The sequence below is a fragment of the Haliotis rubra genome, unplaced genomic scaffold (genome assembly GCF_003918875.1).
Source record: "Haliotis rubra isolate DU_JTF1 unplaced genomic scaffold, ASM391887v1 Scf1387, whole genome shotgun sequence".
Taxonomy (NCBI): Eukaryota; Metazoa; Mollusca; class Gastropoda; order Lepetellida; family Haliotidae; genus Haliotis; species Haliotis rubra.
In genome coordinates this window covers 68601-90423 of record NW_025765322.1, presented here as the reverse complement: position 1 = coordinate 90423, position 21823 = coordinate 68601, and the positions used below count along the sequence as shown (strand labels likewise).

The 21823-nt window shown below is 39.8% G+C and overlaps 2 protein-coding genes across 2 annotated transcripts in view; both read left to right on the top strand.

Moving 5' to 3' along the window:
• The first annotated feature begins 2953 nt into the window (after positions 1–2953).
• The window catches only part of LOC124268512 (multiple epidermal growth factor-like domains protein 10), a 63157-nt gene continuing 44287 nt past the window's right edge, over positions 2954–21823 (top strand). Inside the window, exon 1 of the mRNA XM_046703494.1 lies at positions 2954–3247. Within this exon, the coding sequence (XP_046559450.1) occupies positions 2968–3247 (280 nt within the window). The 5' untranslated portion in view covers positions 2954–2967. The remainder of the gene's footprint in view (positions 3248–21823) is intronic.
• Positions 5916–19813, top strand: LOC124268505 (ankyrin repeat domain-containing protein 50-like). Its single transcript, XM_046703486.1, has 4 exons — positions 5916–5948; positions 12860–12909; positions 13132–13186; positions 17883–19813. The coding sequence occupies exons 1-4, from the start codon at positions 5930–5932 to the stop codon at positions 18905–18907; spliced, it is 1149 nt and encodes a 382-aa protein (XP_046559442.1). The 5' UTR covers positions 5916–5929; the 3' UTR covers positions 18908–19813.

Genomic DNA, 21823 nt, shown 5'->3' with positions numbered 1-21823 from the left:
TTGTAATGAGGAAAAAAAATAGTCGCTGCCGTATGGTTTCGTTTGGTTTTATGTTTATGCTGAAACAGATTGTCTGTTCCAGGTTTTATTCTAATAAAAAAGTTTTTTCGTAATTTTGTTTATGAAAAATCATTCCATTAACCGTGGCGACTGGCTTTGGTTGTTTATACAGTGGTGTTTGAAAAGAAGTATCTAAACGAACCCTAAAACATTAGTGTCTACCACCACAACAAAGTGGAATCATGCATTCTGATTGATGAATCCTACTCTTTGCTTTTTGGGTTTAAAGACGGACTCACCAATTGATATATAAACATCTCGACCAGAGAATCACGTGATTGTCACCATGACCATCGATCAAGGCACTTATGATAGTAAGGTATCCACTCAGCGAGCCTAACCTGCTGAGCCCGTTAGTCGCCTGATACAACTGTATTAGGTTCTCTTCCTATATTCTCAATACAGCATATAATTTGTCGTTGACATGTCCAAACCTCTCGCTAGTTTAAATGTACAATAAAATTTACACCAGTATTTCCAATCCGCGCAATTTAGAAGAGTGTATTTCGGTATAAAGGCCAACGACCTACGTACAGAAATGACATACATTGATTGTATAACAATGACGAGGTGACAAGAAATTCACTTGAACACTGTAATTACTCATTCAAAAACAATTTCCTTTTACACACTCATTGATTCCTCAAAAAATTGTGCACAATTGTTGAGCAAGATAGTGGTTTAAGAACAATAGTACAGTGTAAGATATCTTATTCTTGAGTTATGGTAGGCAGGATATTCTAGTTGATAATGATATTCGTTTTCGGTTAGTTGATAATGATATTCGTTTTCGGTTACACGAAGGTCACACATTAAACATTTTCTTTCGAGACAGGGCGATCGGTTTGGCCAATATGGGGGCTACACCTGCAGCCAGGTCACCACCAGCAAATTGATAAACCGCTATAGGCAATCAGGCCAGACCCAAGACCGCCCCAGATCGGGTTGACCAAGCAGTTATGACACCATCGAAGGCCGCTTCACCTGGCAGATCTACCTCCGAAACAGATTTGTGACGGCGACAATACTAGGACACAATATCAGCAGAAAAAGGTCCTTCGGCGACTTGGGATGGCTGGTTACGAACCCTATCGTGGAATGGTCAAGACTGTCAACGCCGACTGCAATGGGCGCGAACCGTATGTCGATGGAAGCGTCACTGTATGGGGTAGCATTTGTGGCCAGAGAACAAGAAGACTAATTATGATGCGAGGATATATGAATGTCCAGTGATGCAGGGATGAAGTGTTGAGACCTTCAGTTGTGCCCTTTTTTTGCAACAGCCAAGAGGAGTCAATTTCCAAGACGACACCGCAAAGCCTCACATCACCAGAATTGTTCAAGATTACCAACATAACGTTAACGTCAACGTATTGCCTTGACCAGCGCGTTCTCCAGATATGAACGCCATGGATCATCTCTGGGATCATCTTAACCGTCAGCTCAGATAGCGTGTACCACCTCAAGCGAACCGACAGGAACTTGAACAGACTCGTGGACTTGTTGAACAGGATCCTGCAACGTCATCCACCGACTAACAACGTTAGTAAGGAGACGTACGATGTAGGGATGTCCATACAGGGTGGTCACACTCGCTAACATGTGCCCTGACTCCTGTCTCGTGACTTCTTGGTGCACTGTTTTAATGAACTCTGATTTGTGTAATTGTCATTTTGACCCCTTGACCTTTTTTGTAGTGAGCTGCGGTAAATGCAAAGCCAGCATTACAATGAATTTTCAATCAAATTATTGGAAAATGCTTTCTGTTTGCAAAAGATATTCACATAAAGCTCATATACGTCTCGAAGCCGGGGAAGTTTCCTTTGCCTGTCAATTTATATTCGTATTATGGCATACAGTGGCCAACACGCAAGGCGGGTTATAAATACATTAGCAGCAGGTGTCGACTAGCAGCGAGTGTGCACAAAGCCGGGCGTAACGCACAAGGGAACGAGAGGCTTTATTCACGGGACAGATATCGCACAGTCAATTACTGCCCTTAACGTGTGTTGATTCGGACCTACCCAGTATAACTTTGGTAAGCAACCGTACACTAGTTTTTCCTCTCCATTTTAATAGCGATGAAATCGTTATTTTTTTGTAAATTATCTCGCCAACTACCTTCCACCTAGGTGTAGTTGGTGCTTCGTCTGGGTTTCATGGGATTAAGGTAATAATGAGGCCAATGTGTGCTGGGATCACCCTACACATTGTTGCTGTATTGACGTTTTAGAAATCTGTAAATATTAACTTTTACAGTGAGTTACGAGACAAAGAGTCTACCGACAAAGGGTAGTAAATTAACTATTACTGTTACAGATAGATTTAAAAGTAGCATGGATAATGAGGGGTGGGGAGTGAGCACCCTGCTCTGGATCCGCCCATGATGTTTTAAGAGATATCCATAACACAGTGTCATATTTGCATTTGTGCCATCACCCTTTGCATCAAAACCAGGGCCTTGTCCCACGACGCGATCGTAGCGAGTAAAGGTGAGGGCTACAGGTAAAACTCCCCCAGACTTAAGCAGACTTATGTTTGCGGTTGCGCTACGATCGCGTCGTTGAACATTGTCGGCCTTTGTACCCTGGATTCCAGCCTGGGTCTATGTTCAAAGATTGTCCTCAGTTATTATCATTGTACCATTGATATGAGCATAACCTTTATATATTCCCATTACCTGTACTGTCGGTGAACTTGATATGCTATTGTAATTTCTTTGCATTACATTGTATTTGGTTTGTAAACTTAGTTAATCTTAATATCAAATGCTTCAGTGTCAAACATTTCGTTGTTGATTGTTGGTTTCTGGCTTAGTTATCCTTACATTAAATTATGTGTCTTAAGGTGTGTCTGTACAATGCAAATGTGCATCACCTTTAATATATATCAATTTTGACAGTAGACATGGAGGAGGAATGTGAGCCTGGAAAATATGGGAATAGTTGTAGTCACAATTGTTCTCAGAACTGTGAAAGTCTTCCAAATAGCATAGTGCTCTGTGACAAAGAAACCGGAGAATGCTTCGCAGGATGCAAAGCTGGTGTGTACGGTGACCTCTGTGATCAACTGTGCAGCATAAATTGCAAGGAACACACATGTAACCAGCTCAATGGACACTGCACTCGAGGCTGTAGAGAAAATCACATCGGCGACTTCTGTGAGACCCGCCAAGAGGTGCATCAAGGTTAAAAAAGTTTAAAACAATAATATAAGATGAGTGGAAAGTGAACCTATAATTCGAACGATGAAAATATGAAATACTATTTCCAATATCATCTTGATAGACGTAATTCAAAGTTGTATTGTATTTTGATAGATGTGTCACGTATAAGATATTACTAAGATGTGTGGATAACTTAAGTAATAACATCTAAACTGCAATCGTCTCTTCTCCTTTGAAATACAACGTTGATGATTAATACGTTCATCATTGCGCAGGTACTACCTATAGCAGTGCAGGTACTACCTATAGCAGTGCAGGTACTACCTATAGTAGTGTAGGTACTACCTATAGAAGTCCATTCTGTTATTCATCGTTGTGGACTTTGTATGTTCAAGTTCTCATAAATGCTTTTATATATCATTGCGCAGGTACTACCTCTAGCAGTGCAGGTACTACCTATAGCAGTCATACAACCGTTTCCACAGGTGTGGCACCGACAAGCAGTTCCCAGGTCATCATTCCAGTTGTTGTAACAGTACTTGTCCTTATCCTTATCCTTGTGGGCGCAGTGGTTATCTTCATATGGTAAGTTCTAACTGTTCGTTTTGTTCATTTGCTGTGTATCGCTATAATTGGCACTGTGCCAGTAATGTGACAATAGCCAGTAATTAATTCACCATCAGGCATTAATTACCAATCAGCCAGACAATCTATTGATTTATATAATGGACATCGATCCACACAGTAGGGACAGCCTGTTAAACATCCGATACCATTAATCGTGACAAAATACACACCTCAAATAAAACTCTGTTGGGACGTGCCTCTCGGATCGAGGTTGAGAGTGAAATGTGTTTTGATAGGAGTATCCTGTAGCTGTTATCGTTAAGATCAGGGACACCACTTGCCACAGTTGATACAGAAATGAATGAGCAGTTGTGAAAATACCCATAACACTAGGCTTTCTTTAGACATGATTGATCACGTAGGAAATACACAAGGTAGAGTACCTTCCATAGATCAGTACACGGCCTGCGACAGTTATTAAACCGTAACCACAATAAGTAATCAATCAAACTTCAAAGACAATGTTTCTTGGTATTACTTGTCTCTTTTTTACCATCATACTCAGAAGAATTCCAGCTATATGACAGTAGCCTTACAATAAGCGTCCTTTATTCATGCCATAATCATCGACACACACAACTGTGATATGGTGACAGCATCGCCAAGCCAGTTGGGCCACCCTATCCCCTTTCTTGACTGACATGAGTTACCGAATATCAAATAACTGCACGAGACAATATTGTGCACTGATGGCGACGCATTGAAATGGCAAATCTATTTCGAGCTGCGTCACATAAAGAGAACCTGTGACAAAATGACAGCTCAACTACAACAATACTCCCGATTCATTTCTACAACGATGTGCAGTTTATTGTGACATGCCCCTGGACAGTGAAGTCTTGGTGGCAGTATCATTAGTGAGTAATATGTTGTAGTCAAGAAAATCAGAAATAACACAAGCTACATGTGCTGCCATGAGAGGTTATTGATAAGTAAAAGTGTCCACAACAATGGGTTTTCATTAAACATGATTTATAGTGAAGTAATATTCAAGTAGGAGTCACTCATACAGATAAGTGCATTTGACCAAATAAATAGAAAGTTGGTTGGTTGGTTTGGTTTGTTTTACGTCGCAATGAGCCATATTCCAGCTTTATGGCGGCGGCCTGTAAATAATATGGACCCAACAATCCAATATGTTCGACATCGTGAACATGGTCCTACGCAATTAGGATACGATGGCACATTTTAAGTCAGCGAGTCTGACCACTCGATCCCATTAATCGCCTCTTGATCTCTTTAATCGACAAGCATTAGTTGCTCAAGACCAATTCTATCCCGGATATTCACGGGTCTCAGTCAGACGCGGGCTATGGAACTGTGAATGATTTATACCAGAACGATATATCTTCTGTTAGCCGACACCAAATATGATTCATGACATGACTTCAACAGGGTGACAAGTTACAAATAATGCAGTCGAAGCTGATATTCCTTTTCAATGCTGAACTGAACAAAACCTCGTCTAAGTCATCTGGAGGCTCAGTTGTGTTGGCAAAGGTGTTTACATTTACCAATATTAATCTTATGGATAACTGTTTCTCTTGTATTTCGTTTCTACTTTAAGGCGCAGAAAGAAGGAGAGGAAAGAAAGTAAGTATATAATAATATATACTGTACTCATTTCATAGAGTAACCAATCCCATGTGTATCGGACAGTTCTGTTAAGCTGTATTTGTGGTGTGTCTTTACGTCTCCCAGACGAAATCTGTGGGATTCCCATGATAGATTCGGTGACATATTATTGCTGTAAGATGCCACTGAAATTGATAATTTCACCAGTCGACTGATTCGCTTCTGATATCACCGACCTATCTCTCTTGTGGATTCGTATGTATTTGTGGGTCGATCTCAAATGTCCTTAGAAATGTCCTTGAGTTATTGTCATTGCACCCACTAAACTCACGGAAATCCTGTTCTTGGCCATGTATATTGATAGGCTATTTTGTTTGCATTCTTTCTGGTTCATGCTTCAGAGCATTCGTGATACGTGAGCATAGAATAGATAAACCTCAATATGCTAAATTAGTATACATTACATGTCATTTCCTTTCAGGAGCACGTGAACCCGGAGTTATGGAGGAAATTCTCCATGGTAGGTCAAACAATGATACTTACCAAAATTAATGTAATTATCTCTTTTCTTATTCTGTTTAAGACAAATACAATACGTTCAAAACCAGACCGATCACAGTTCCAGATGCCTTTGTTCACAGGCCGTCACAACATAGCTTGACGAATGCATGGGTGGAGTCTACTAATGCCTACAGTGAATAATACCTACAGCGTTAAATAAACAACTTTACGCACCAGTGCTGCTGATTGCACCTGCCTTCAACCTTTCAATAAAGTGGCATGGTCCTATTTCAAAGTGCACTAATGCCTACAGTATATAGAAAACAGTAACTTTCTATGTTGAGAGACATTTTATTTGGTCATTCATATACATATGTACATTCATATACATATCTTTCACATTGTTGTCATATTTTTCTTAATTTTCTTAAACTTTATTCATATCCTTTTAGATAAATAAATTTACATAAATAAACATAATCATTTATTTGGATTAAAATGTAATTAAAACTTAATTTGATTCATGATTATATATACATATATACATCTTTCACACAGTCAACTACCACATTCATCAATAAAGTCATTGTGGTAACCAAAAGTAATTTACATGTATACACACAGTTTCACACATTCATCAACATAGTCATTTGGTTTTCAAGCTAGCTTGATCAAATATCCTGCAGCAGTCAGGAATTCCAGGGGTGTCTTGATACCAGATGTCAGCTGGGCCTTCAGACGAGTGAGTCTCTGGTCAATTTCTGTGTACGTCCCTCTTGCGGGGTGGGGACGGGCGCCATGAGCCATCTGCACCAGCTTAATTCTCTCCGCTTTCTCAGCTTCTGCAGAACCTTCACAAGAGCGAAAATGTTCGGGTGGGCTCTCTGGACGGTCTTGTTGAGATGCGAATGCCAACCCTCGAGATGATTGTTCGTCCTTGGGCCGCTGGTGTCGTGGTGATTCCATAGTCCGGCTCGGAACCGTGCATGGTCGTCTACCCAGGTGCTGGTGATGTAGTCCTGGAACTCATCCTTCTGTCCAATGGCAGGGCGTCGTCCATGACCTCTATCCAGGCATTTTGTACCATGGCCACTGGGAGGAGGGGGAGTGCTGCTGCTCGTCGGACCCATCTGTGGACCTCAGGATCCTGCTGGTAGGCTTCGCTGAAGCCGAGGTTCTGTACTTTCCTCCAGAGAGCCTGGCTGTAGTGGAAATAGCATCCACGGACGTCGCAGTTGGGGAAGACGGTCTCAACAGCGTTGATGGCAGCGATTTCGAAATCCGTCTGGATGACATCAGGCTGAAAGGGCGATCCCGTTGTCTGCTGGATCTTGTCGTTCAGGAGACGTAGCAGGCGTTCATAGGTGCGGCGTTGACGATTCGGCAGTAGACAGAAGACCAACTGGGTCATCTTCCCTCCGACTAGGCCATGGATGACGTACAGATGATCCCAGAGAGGAGGACAGGAGTAGAAGGTGCCGTCCATGTAGAGGGTGTCCACTTCTTGCAGGAGGGTCAGGCGGTCACTTGTGGCGAAGCAGAGAATCTTGTCATCATCACCGTCATCGGTGGCGGCATCATCTTCCGTCTCTGCTTGTAGAGTCCACTCTTCATAGAATGGAACGACTTGACTGTTGCTGCTTCACCACGGTCAAGTAGGGAAATCTCCTCATCGTAGATCACCTGAACTGGCGTCGTCTCAGTCTGTACCCGCTGCCTCAGGGAACTGGCAATCTTCAGAGCTACCTGGTCTTCTTGTGGGTGGTTGTGTGGGGTCTGATTCCGAACAAACTGTCCGACTGTCGTACACTTGCCAAAGCAGCCACCTTGAACACACTTCCAGTGTACACACGTCTGTCGCCTGTTGTTGAGTCTGTAGCGGTATCCCTCCAAGAGTACCTGCTGTCCTCCTTTCTGTGATGTGAAGTATTCGACTTTCTTGGGATTTGCCATGATTTGCAATGAAGATTTGTATCACAAGCATTTTAAAGCAATACATTTCCTTCTCCCTTTAATAATCTCTCAATTAATTACTCTATTCTTCAATTTTAAAGCAATACATTTCCTTCTCCCTTTAATAATCTCTCTATTAATTACTTTACTCTTCAATTTCCTTTTCGTGTGAGAACTAAATGCGTATGGAATTATCAAAACATAAGCTAGCTAACGATTTAATACTCTTGATCTTACTCTTTACTCTCCTTGCTGGCCTCCCCTAATCCCTTTGTAGGCAATAGTGCACACTAAGTGGAATAATCTACTTGTGTGCAGGTAAGCGTATCGTTGTCACTGCAAACGTTGTAGCTATTATTCCCTGTAGGCATTATTCACTGTAGGCATTAGTAGACCTAACCAATGCATGATGGACTACCTAGACACTGCTGGGTACCACACATGGGCGTCTGAGATCCACCATATACTTTGCTCACACGGCTTTGGTTTTGTCTGGTTTTTCACAAGCTGTTGGTGATCCGTGCGCTTTAATTCACATTTTTAAATCTACTCTTGAAAACAGTTCACGTTATACATTATATGCAAAATATAAGAGTCTTCTTGAGTCTGAGGGGTATCTGTCTTCAAATTTGGAATATTAATTCCGTAAAGTATTGGTCAAATTCAGAGCTGGTGTCTTATGTTTAAAGAATAACGTAGGTAGGTGGCAGAATATTGATGTATCTCAAAGAAAGTTTCCTGCATGTAAATTAGATTTAGAAGATGAATAACACTTTTTGTTGAAATGTCCAGCTTATAAAGATCTTCAGGACAGATTTTTGCCTGAGAATTTGCAAGTAAATATGATATCGTTTAGAAATATCCTTAAACAAAACAAAACTGAAGACATAACTAATCTAGCTTGTTTTATCTATTATGCGTACAAAATAAGAGAAAAATAGAACTAGGTATAAAAATCCAGTACAGCTATACATGTACATATTTATGTTACTTATTTTTTTCACTGGGGGTGTAAGGAAATCTACTCAGGTAGACCGGTAAATGCTAAATCTTTTAAGAAATTGTTTCCTGTTTTCATACCTGTTTCGAATATGTATATTAATATGTATATGGGCCTCTGGCCTTCATACGTAATAAAGATTTTGATTTTGATGGAACGGTTACTTCTTGGACGGTAAATTCTTCTGTTAGCATTCCTGGCAGCCATTTTTGTCAACTGACCTAAGAAAGTTCAGATGTTAAGGCTATTTTAAATGAACAAAGACACTTTTATGAAAATCTATACTCATCATATACTATATAAAATAACCGATAACTATATTAGTACATTTGAGGATATTTTTACACCAAAATTAAACACTTCAGGCTGATATTACTATAGATGAAATAACACAAGCTGTTAAATCAACGAAAAAATGACAAAAGCCCAGGAATAGATGGTTTCTCAATAGATTTTTTTTTCTGGAAAGATCTTCATATTTGGGTTTGTACACATATATCAGAAACATTCAGGCAAAATGTATTAAGTCTAACAATAAACAGGGGCGTCATCACATGTGTTCCAGAAGCTAACAAAAATAGACAGTTGTTAAAAAACTGGCGCCTAATTTCCCTACTGCATTCTATGTATAAAATACTCAGCACATGTATAGCAAATATAATTTTTAAAAACACTGAATGCACTTGTTCATGAAACTCAGACAGATTTTATACCTGGAAGGTGTATCAGTGAGAACATTAGATTATTATATGACATTGTTTGAGGCAAAATTTCAGGGTAAAAAAGGGACTTTGAAACAGCTTTTGACATTGTCTCTAGATAATTTATAATTCTAACGATTGGAAAGTTTGGCTTTGGACTCAATATGGAAAAATGGATCAAACTATTAATCAATACTGCTACATCGTGTGTTATACAAAATATACATTTATCTCAATTTTTTTAAATGAAAGGGGCTGTGGACAAGGGGACCTAGTCTCTGCCTATATATTCCTCTTAGTGGCTAAATTTTTTAGGAATAATGATCCGTAACAACGGTGCAATAAAGGGAATTACATTGAATAATGCTGAACATAAAACTGGACAGTATGCACCCGATCCTGAATTATTTCTTGATGGACTTGAAGAAAGTTTAAGGGCAGCAATTGACACTCTCAAACACTTCTACAAAATGACATGTTTAAAAAGAAATATAGATAAAACTACAGCATTTTGGATAGGCCAAAAGGCAGATATTAGCATGATTTTGTGCCAGGATCTTAAACTTGATTGGCATAATGGGGATTTTGATATTCTATGAATAAGGCTTAATCCTAACTTAATAACCTTTAGGTAATGAATACAAAAAAAAAGCCTAGAAATTATTAATAAAACTCTAGGGAATGGGAGGAAAAGAAACTTGACATTAATAGGGAAAACACCTGTTGTTAAAAATGTAGCACTTTCATCATTGGTGCATATGTTCACTTCACTCCCAACTCTTCCAAAGGAATTCATTGACAAATTAAACATTATATGTTTTCATTTCATCTTGAATGATAAGCGGGATAAGATAAAACGATCAACACGTATTAGAAAATATCAAAAAGGGGGGTTAATGTAGAGTTATTCATAAACTCATCAAAACTGTCAGTTTTACATAAATATCTTCAAAATAAATGCAGTACTAGCCCTAGTACCTTTCCAATCAAAGATGTATTTCTGCTTGGAGCCAATATTGAAAATTATGTCAATATTATGAATCCCTATTGGAAAGATGCATTGACTGCATGGGAAATATTTCATAAAACACATAAGAATGAGTTTACAGATATTGATCAAATCTTATCCGAACCGTTTTGGTTCAATCATCAATTCCAAAATAGTAATTTTATTATAAGACATTGGCATCTGAAAGGTATTCACTGTTTAAAAGACTTGTGTAATGATCAGGGTATTTTGTCATTTAGTGAACTTACAAAATTAAAGGCACAATTCTTGATTATTATCAGGTTCTTTCAAATATACCAAAATGTTCATAATCATTATCTTAATTCCACTGGTAGGTTTACTTTCGGCACATATCCTGATCAAAAACATATAGACATGTGAAAAATGGCAAAATGTCTTTGACATTGCAATTCCATGATTAGCAAAATATATAAATGTACAAAAGATATGAAATTGATTGACTTCCAGTTTACATTTATCCACAATATTGTCTACACAAAAAAAAAATACTGAGCATGAAATTAGTGGATGATGAACTTTGCTCATTTTGTAATATAATGTCCGAAAATTCGATACATTGGGAATGTGACTGTGATACAACATTCTGGTTGAAACTGAAAGAGTATATTGAAGATAGATAATCAGTACAGTTAACCCTGACAAAAAATACAGTCTTAATTGACGGAAATTATACCGACCTAATGAACCATATACTTCCTGCCAGAAGTTATGAAGTTTTAAAAAAGAAGAAGTTATCACTGGATACATTTGTAAACAAAATATTGGGTGATCTTTTCAGGACAGAAAAGTTTCTTGCCAGTACAAATTTTAAAAATATATAATTTGACAGAAAATGGTCATCTCAATTGTGCACACATTCCAACCTTAATACTAATGAAATTTCCAGAATGTGTAATGCCTATCCATATGAATTTCTCTCTTATTGTGTACAAGTTCTCCTGCATTATGTATTTTGTATATTTGTATCTACTGATTTCTACTGAAAAACGTTACATGCATAGAGTTAAGCCTAGCCAACAGCAGGCTTAGGATTAAAGTCGAAAATTACACAGACTGAAGTTTAATACTTTTTTGTGAATATGAAAAAAACATGAGTCTTAAATCAAAACTTAAGTTTTTTATTTGGAACTAAAGTCATTGTTTTAGACTTATGTCATTTTAAGAATACCACCCCTGGTCTTTGCCCAAGATCCGGGTTCGATTCCTCACATGGGTTCAATGTGTTAAGCCCATTACTGGTGTCCCCCGTCTCTGGTGATATTGCTGGAATATTTGCTAAAAGCGGCGTAAAACTAAATTCACTCACTCACTCTTTCATTAAACTGTGTGCACACACAGGTTGTCAAATGATGCCTTGTGCTACTCGGGCCGTTAAGAATTTATGTTTCGTCCGTTTCCATGGCAGCATGTTCGATTATTACTCTGTTCGTAGTGTTGTGTCTGTCAGGACCATATCTCGAACGGGTACTAGCTACTTTCACATGGATTTACAGTGCAATAACAAAACCCAGGTTCTCAACTGCTGCCTTTGGCTATTAGGGATTTTTAAATTTTTATTGTTTCCTTTGACTGTGATATTGGCGTAGAGGTGCTAAGTTACGAATCCTAATTCCATGTTACTGTTTTGATAGCTCAATTACAGCTCCTGTATACGGACGGGCAGAAATTCTCTCTTCAGTAATAAGAGTTTATACATTTTAAACAAGTTGCAAATTAGGGGACATTGTTAGCTATTCATTGTGAAAGTGCCCATGGCTGTCAATGCCTAGCAGTTTCTGCTCGAAATTGAACGTAATGCTCATACATTTTCTCAGATGAATATTTGGCTCAGTAAACATCCTTTGATCCAGATGATAATGTGTCTTCCTGGGTAGTGAAAATTTGGTTGTTCGATTTCCTTGTCTCGCCTTGCAAAGACATATTAAAGGTGTTACTGTAAGCCTGCCTGATGCTCGGCATTACGAGGAGTGACCAGTGTGCATTTATACTGCGACATGGCATCATAAGTGGAGTAATAACATAAAACATTATTGTTTCTTAGTATATCATAAAACTACATGTTTAGCCAAAGCTGTTGCACTGATACTAAAGAGATTTAGTAACAGTGGAAATTGATACTCACACACACACACACACACACACACACACACACACACACACACACACACACACACACACACTCTCACACACACACACACACACACACACATATTGTATGTATAGATCATTTAATCTCTTCATTTTAGATTTTGCTCCATTGCGTCAACATGGGCAGGAAAGAGACGAGGATAAACAGGTACCTGCAAAACATTTGATCATCAGGAACCTAAAAGAAGTACCCTGGGAAATTATCTGACTTGAACAAATAACATACGCAATCCCATCTCGATGCAATTGAGTTTGGTATATGTAATTACGCATTCGGAACGTGTTTGTAAATATACCACTTTCATTGTATGAAAACATGGCCATGAAGTGAGGAAACGTATACTTAACGAAGTCTGTATGTTAATTGTAGGAAAACGACCCCAAGGAAGCAAATTTGGTGTTGAAAGAATTACAAAAGATGGAAGGTACGTAGTATGTTTTGAAGATTGAATATATGCGGGAAAACCTTTTCCAAGTCCATGAGAAATAGCTGCTATATTTATGCTCTTTCCGTAATATTTACGATATGGTTTGTCATTCATATGTCAAACATATCTAGTGGAAATATGTATACTTTCTGACACACCCTTCGTCTATATATTAACGGTTATAATATATGTTTTGATTTAGTCTTAAACCCACTGTTCACTTTCCGACCACAGTGTCTCAAGAACACAAATCAGTCCAGAATTGTGACATAGTAAACCATGAAACGAAGGTTCAGTGACACAATAAACCCTATAGCTCCAGTCGTCATCGTTGCAGGTACAGGTGAAATAACAGATCGGTGGCCATGTAATATTAATAAAGTTGAAAGGACATATTTTATAGGGGTACACAGAAACACTGTAGGTAATTCAATATAATTCACTGTCGTGTGACAGAAGTACTGTATGTAAGTCAACTTAAATCGATCTAACACATTGTTAGTTTCAGTAAAGCTGAGTAACGAACTGTTGTGTCGCCATTGTTTCTGGTGTCTCACTTGATCCGCTGGGTTTATAGATGTTTGCAGCAGTGTGACGCCTGGCAACAAACACTAACTTGTATGTACAAACTGTTTAAGTGGACGGGAACAAAAGGAAGTGCAGTTAAAGCCAGCACCTTTTGCCCAAACTCGGTGTCATAGATTGATGATCAAACATGATACTTTTCGACGCCGTTTTGCCTTTTGGCAATATAGAAGCGATACTGGTTATTCTCTGGCATTAACGGTTTATTACGTATTCAAGTTGGCAATTGTAGATATCTGCGTGTAGGGGGCATCCAAGTAAAAAATGCACTAACCCTTGTGTTCACACTAGAATTGTGTGTTTAACGCCGTAATCGATCTTAGAAAAAATATGTAATTAATACATGTATGATAAAATTATCTAAATTTACAAATCAATACAAGGCAATACCGAGGTTTCACTATGGCTACAGAAAATACTGTGACAGTTTACATTCAAAGGCATTATAATACGGAAGCAGTGATTATATCAACAAAGGCAATGATGATAATATTCACCTCTCAATTACATCAATCCAACTTGCAAGATAAAACTAGTCGGATAGAACTAGTCAGCTGGTCTTGTGGCTTGAGATGTAAAGTGAGATCTGAGGCATTTATTCGCTCCCCTTATGTATACCCAAGAATAAGTCAAGACGATTCTAAAAAACGCTTTTGCTTGTCTCGACAAAGACCCAGGGTCCTTATTCTCGAAACATTCGTAGCCCTAAGAATTCTTAGCTTTGATCATAGCCAATGTGTTCAGAATGCACTTAAGAAGTTCGTAGGGCTACGAACGTTTCGAAAATTGCTAGCTTGGCTTTGATTCCCAAAATGAGTACTATAACATTGGGCCATCCGCTAAAAGAGGTCTCGAAATTGTCTGCGTTCGCACATTCCTTTCCTGTGACCAGTTTAGTCATGTTTATTTTACAGCCGCTTACACATACACATATGTTACACTGAATGGCACCCGTACTGTCAAACACACAGAGGCCTTGTTGTGACTGAAAACAAAAACGTAATCTAGGATAATTGATGTCATATTTCAAGTCGCACTGTGCAATACTTCAGCCAAATTATTGTCCACATAGTGTAAATAATCGAGTCTGGAAAAGACTGTCCAGTGAGTATCATTCCGAGCCTCTAATACAGCTATGTTGGTTAAATGAGAGAAATTAAAGTATGAAATTATTGTTTACCCTGATTCATGTGTCTCCAACATATATAACAAAACTGCATGACAACTAATGAAGGACAGAATAAAGCAAAAAAGAACTTAGAAAGGCTCTAGAGGTATATGATGATTAGATGTTCCAGTGACGATTATTGAAGGATACGCTGTCAGCGAAAACGGATTTCCTACAAACTTTGATCAGTAGTGTACCTAGGTGCATTCACTCGTGTATTGCAGGGCAAGGAGGCCTCACAGAGTACTGAAAAGACACAGACTGTAGGGGAATCACTACATATTCATTTCAACAAAAGTTCTATAGTTTATATACATGTATTAGATATTTGCCGAAACAATTTTCTCATTAGTCTCTGGGAATAATATGTACTACAGAAAGATAACATTTTCATTTGTTAAAGTTGCAAATCATTGAATGAAAAGTGAAATATGTGTACACACGATTAACAAAATGAAATGAAATGGTATTGAGCAATACTAGACTTACAAATCATCAAAAGCTGTACCCGTGAAACAGTCGTGCAAAATGTGCTGCATTGATGGAGCAAAATGTTAAGATTAAAGTTCAAGTCAGTTTTGGACAGTGAAGCGTGTTCAGTAACGCGTATGGCCATCATCAGCACAAATGCAAGCTTCTACACTTCTTTGCATTGGCCAAATGAGCCTTTAAAGTTGCTGTTGTGGAATGTTCTGCCGCTCTCTATGTAACGCCTGCTCAAGGTCATCCAGAGTCTGGGGGTGAACATGGAGACCGTAAACACGACTTTCAATAATGTCCCAAGCATGTTCAATTGGATTAAAATCAAGTGACCTTGCAGGCCAATCCTTATGCGTGATTGATCTAAACAACATCGTTAACAACTCTTTCTCGGCCATGATCATCCATGGACGGGCATTATCATCCATAAAAATGAAGTTAGGACCCGCTTGTTGTGCCAGAGGAATGATTACAGGTAGGTTTACACCGATTTGGGTGCACGTGTGAAGAGTGGAGGACATTCATGCCACACATCTTGCGTGTTGTTTCTGAAGGTGGTTGTGCTTTGGTGATGTTGTCAATATTATAAGATAAAACCATTTTACAGTCATTAAAGGTTATGTATTCTTTGAATATTTACCTTTCAGTAATATGTCGGCAAAAATCGCTATCAAGATTGATAAAGATATTACACTGCAAATACTTGTTGCCTAATTATTTTTTGTGAGGAGTATATATATGTTACAGGGAATGTGTGAAACGAGGGATTTCACGTAATCCCTAAAAGAGTCAGTGATTTCGTGAAATCAGTTACCCTCAGGGATTTCATGTATTCACTAAAACTTCAAGGGATTTCATGAAATTACTGAAATATTGACTCATGGATTTCATGAAATCTCTTTCAGTCTTTATTGAAATAAAGAACACAAAAATATATAAAGCGAGCACAGAGTATATGCTGATAAAATTCATTTATTGGGACAACATCGACTGTTATGACACCGGCTATTACACTTCAGTCCCGCTTTAAAGCAGTTACAACGTCTTAATTTACACTGGTTAGGACCACAGTTACATTTCTGGAAACCCTGACCCCCACAATTCTACTCGGAAATCACATTTGTTCGGAGACACTTATTGTCCATTGTCACACCAGTCGTAGAGAGCAGACGCTGAGGACAAACATCAAATTGAGAACGTGTGAACAAACCTTTGAGAATACCGGATTTCCCGCATATTCTATAATTGTCATTAGCTTGATCGTGATACATAACCACACCAAGAATGTTCATAGGGTCACCTCTTCCCCTGTCCAAATTTGGGATCGCCACGGACACGGTATCGCCGTCGTTTGCCCTCGGCAACTTGATTTTGCGGCGCTTGATCATCCTATCCTACACTGGCCCCCACAATAACACCTTCTTAACGAGTTGTCCCGGAGCGGCCCCTGAATTTGGTTGTTACGTAATAGACAGAGTGGCCGCTCTGGGATTACACCCTTGGTATGATACATACAGGTCACAACCTTTCTTATGCTGGAATATTTAGTTTTTATCCTTCTTCAATCATTAATCCATGACTGCTATATCTGAACCGACAAAATGCACTTCTCAAAACTTATCATGAACTAGCTCAATATTAGGTGCTGGATGGAAACTCCAACTCTTTGCACCAAATGACAACACAGGAAGAACCTTCCCATAAAAAAATATGAAGCAAAACATTAAGAGGTAAAGTATGGAAATTAGAATTCTAGAATGGTGGACATCATGCATCACCCGGGAATTGCTCTGAATCAGTGTCCCTTTAAGCTACAAACATGAATTTCACCACACATTCACTGATATCCTGACAGGAAATGTGTGTAATGGAACACCATGAAAATCAGTTATTTCATGAAATCCCTTGAAATTTTAGGGAATATATGAAATCCCTGGGGGTCACAGCGATTTCACGAAATCACTGAATCTTTCAGGGATTTCGTGAAATCCCTGGTGTCACACAATCTCAGTAACATATATAGTGTCAGAATACATTAAATACTTGCATCAGTGCCCACACACATAGACTACTAATTCTAGATAAATCTGGGACCCTCTCAAACTTTTACGCACGAGATTAGTGGAGACACAGTGTCACGTGTGTAGTGGGCAGACACAGACACTCTTCAGACACACCCAATGCTGTGATAACATTCCAATCATAACTGCGTAACTAATGTTTAAACAATAAACCAGTACTTGTACCAGACCCCCTGTACACCCGCCATGTTGTTGTGAGCCATACTGCATTTATTCATAATGTATTAAGTGTTTGTATCATTAGTGTGATGTGAAGAACGTAATAAGATGAAGATGTCCGACCTTTGTACAAATGTTTTGCACCAATGTATGTTTGGAAGAATATGTAGCTGTAACATAAAGTGTCCGACTTGTCTACCGAGTTTACTTTGTGTTACAGCAACACCGGCTGCCGCAAGTAGAGACACCGGGGCAGACGCCGACCTCCGTGCCGCCTGCAAGAAGGGGAGCCTGGCAGAGGTGAAGCGGATCCTGGACACATGTCGAGCTGACGTCAACTGTAGAGTCAGACACGGGATGACACCGGTGATGTGGGCAGCAGGGCGGGGACACAGAGATGTGGTGGAGCTCCTTGTGAATCAAGGTACTGATGTGTCACTGGTGGACAATGACGGGAACAACATCCTTCACCACGCCTGTCGGGAAGGACACAGGGAGACAGTGGAGTTTGTCCTGTCTCTGGACGGTGTGGACATCAACAGTAAAGAATGGAGGAGCAGAACACCTGTGATGGAGGCAGCAGAGCGGGGACACAGACATGTGGTGGAGCTTCTTGTGAGTAAAGGAGCTGATGTGTCACTGGTGGACAATGACTGTAACAACATCCTTCACCACGCCTGTCGGGAAGGAGACAGGAAGACAGTGGATTTTCTCCTGTCACTGGACGGGGTGGACATCAACAGTAGAGGAGGGAGCAGCAGGACACCGGTGATGGAGGCAGCAGAGTGGGGACACAATGATGTGGTGGAACTCCTTGTGAGTAAAGGTGCCGATGTATCACTGGTGGACGATGACGGTGACAACGTCCTTCACTGGGCCTGTGTGGGAGGAGGAAGGGAGACAGTGGAGTGTCTTCTGTGTCTGGGCTCTATGGACATCAACAGTAGAGGACGGTGTAGCCGGACACCGGTGATGGAGGCGGCACGACGGGGACACAATGATGTGGTAGAGCTCTTTGTGAGTAAAGGTGCCGATGTATCACTGGTGGACGATGACGGTGACAACGTCCTTCACTACGCCTGTATGGGAGGAGACAGGAAGACAGTAGAGTTTGTCCTGTCCCTGGAAGAGATGGACATCAACGTCAGGAACAACATCGGACAGACAGCGGCGGACGTGGCGAGACGTGAGGGACATACGAACTTGATGGAAGTGCTGGGGTCGCAACGCTGTCACGTAATGTAAATGGTCAGTCAGCAGAGTGTTGGTGTAGACAGTGACAGAGGACATGTCGTTACTGATGCAGACGTGGTGTGTGTCGTTCACGTCGTAGTGTTTACAGCAGTATATAGGTGAGAATATGCGTTGTGTTTCAGGAACATTCTCTACTGTTGGTGTGGCGCCAAGTTACAGTGACGACACGCAGCTAGATCTAATCAATAATACACACAGCCGCTTCATCCGATACAAAAAGTGCAGCAATGATGGAGCAGTGTTGAGTATTATGAGTATTATGACTACTTAAAAAAAGTTACTTTTCCTTAGGGACCGTTCATAATTTATGGCTGGGGGAGGAGGGGGTGATGATTTTTATGGAGAAGCATGTACAATGTGAATGACCTCTGTCCCCCACACCTAAGCTTTATGTACAAAAGAAGTGACCCCCCTGCATGTCATGATCCCCCTTCCCTTCCCATGATTTCTAAACATAAACTATTTTAATGTACAAATTTGCTGACCCTACCCCACCCCCGCCATACATTTGGAACGGTCCCTAACGTGCCGATTGAAACAGCAATTGTCATGTACCAAAGTAAATAACATACCTATTACGTTCTGATATGAAACAAACCCGTGTCCAATACCATCTACACATGTAACAAAGTTACTTTAAAAAGTACACCATTTAAGTTTACCTCATTGCTTGGTGTATGTATTTGCAATGTCGAAGAACGAGGACATTTGTATGTTCATTAATATCCTTGATTAAACCAAATATCTAGGCAACACAGTCGAAATTTGCCACTCTTCCGACAGAACATAAACTGGTTTTACCATTTAAATAATGCCCTGAATAGATAAACAATTAGATATATACTTTTATTATCCTCCATTGTGGAGAGCTCGTGCAATGAGAATTATAAGATTACATCAGAAATACAATGAGAATTAAAATGTATACATCAGAAATAGAGAGTGACTCTGTCTCCTTTCCATCATTCACCCTGTACTGGAAGACAGTTTGTGTTTTGTAGTACGCAGCACACGTCTTGTACAGGTACCGCACATCAGACAGTGTGAATTGTGATATCTATCATTTTCACTTAAAGTGAAGTTAGGATTACAGGATAATAGAGTTAGAGTCAGATCACCTTCAGACATATTGTGAAGAAAAACACTGAAGTCAATTGGTCCAGTATTGGCAAGTTCACATCACAGATCATCCCGCACTTCAGATGTATATTCAAATGACGTTATGGTGTGAGACAAGGGATCTGAAAAGAACTTTAACAGTTTGTAGACAGCTACAATTTTCATAAAATACCCCACAGAATGTATAAGGATTGGATTCTTCCGCACAGCTAATCAACCTGGGTGAACTGATACTGAAGAGTGAATGAGCTTGAATTCTTTGAGATCTGGGTCGTTATGGATCCGCTCAGTCCAAGATCTCAAGGTCGAATACTGCAGATTTTACTTTCGTTTCCCATAAGGTGTAACATGGGAAATTGCCGTTGTCGAGAAAGGTCCTGATATGATCCATTAAGCCATACTTATCACAAAGTCTATAGATATCTGACACAAGATCTTGTTGATTGGGTGAACATCCATGGTGAAAGTTGAGCAGTTGAGTGAAGAGGATCTTATGGAAGACATGGCGTATCATTTTCAACTGCCTGTCGAAGAACAGTAGTTTTCTGGGGTCTATCACGCCTTCAAGTGGCATAACACCAAGTAGACCCAAACATACGTCAAAACGAGTTAGTTTCGGCAATCCTTGAATACACGTAATTATATATGTGTATGCCCTCTCCAGCATCGAAAATTTAGCTTTCGTTAGTGCTCACCAGAGCTGACATCCGTATAGGGCCTTGGGCAGTGTTATTGCTTCAATAAGTGCGAGACAGGTTTGGGGACTGAGAAACATGGGACTAAATCCAGACCTAATGAGAATATGTACACTGGCTCTCATTGACGTATGGCATTCAGTGTTCTCTCTGTTGACGACATGTTAGCAGCTAGGGTTATTCCTACGTGCTTTATAGTGACAGTACGTGGCAAATTACTACCATAGAGCGTGAGATTAGGATCTCCTCCGTATTTGCGTTTGTCACATGGGAACGTCATGATCTCTGATTTGCTAGCAGAGAAAGTTAACCTACATCGTTTGCTATAGTTCTCGGCTATCAGCAATAATGTCTTTAGACCACTGTATGATGGGCTCACCAAGGCTATGTCATCTGCCTGTGTCGGGCAGCATGTGTCAAGATCGAGAATGAATGAACCTCCATTAGCACTAGTCTGTTCTGACAGGAGTTCATTAGGAACAAGACAAGATCCCGCCCTGACGAACACCCTGTAGTAAACTGAACCATCTTGATTTGTAGTTTCCTGTTTTCACAGAGCTCATCATACCAATATACAATCTGTCAAATGTCCGCCACATCTGGCCATTGACGCCATTATGAAATAGTTTGACCCTCAAACCATCATGCCAAACAGTATCCTTGGAAGAGTCAAGGAAGACAACACTGACATCTGACTGCAGTTCGTGATAGTAATGAATGGTTTCCTGTAAATTAAAAGACGCTTCGAGGGATGACAATCCAGGTTGGTATGCTATCTGCTGTCTGTTTGGGAAGACATCACTTTGCTTTAGTGCAGGTAGAAGCGGAAGTAGACACATTTCAAAGAGGCGTTCAATAACAGGAGTTAAAGAGACCCCTCTGTATGAGTTTGGATCTTTACGGTTCTTGTTTCCTCCTTTGAAAACTGGTACAATTATGCTATCCTTCCATACAGATGGTATAATGCCTGAACCTATTACAATGTTGAAGAGATGATATAGATGGGTGATAAGCATTTGACAACCATACTTCAAAAGCTCGTACACTAGATGGTCATCTATTCCAGCCTATTTGTTCTTCAGTTTGGCTATCG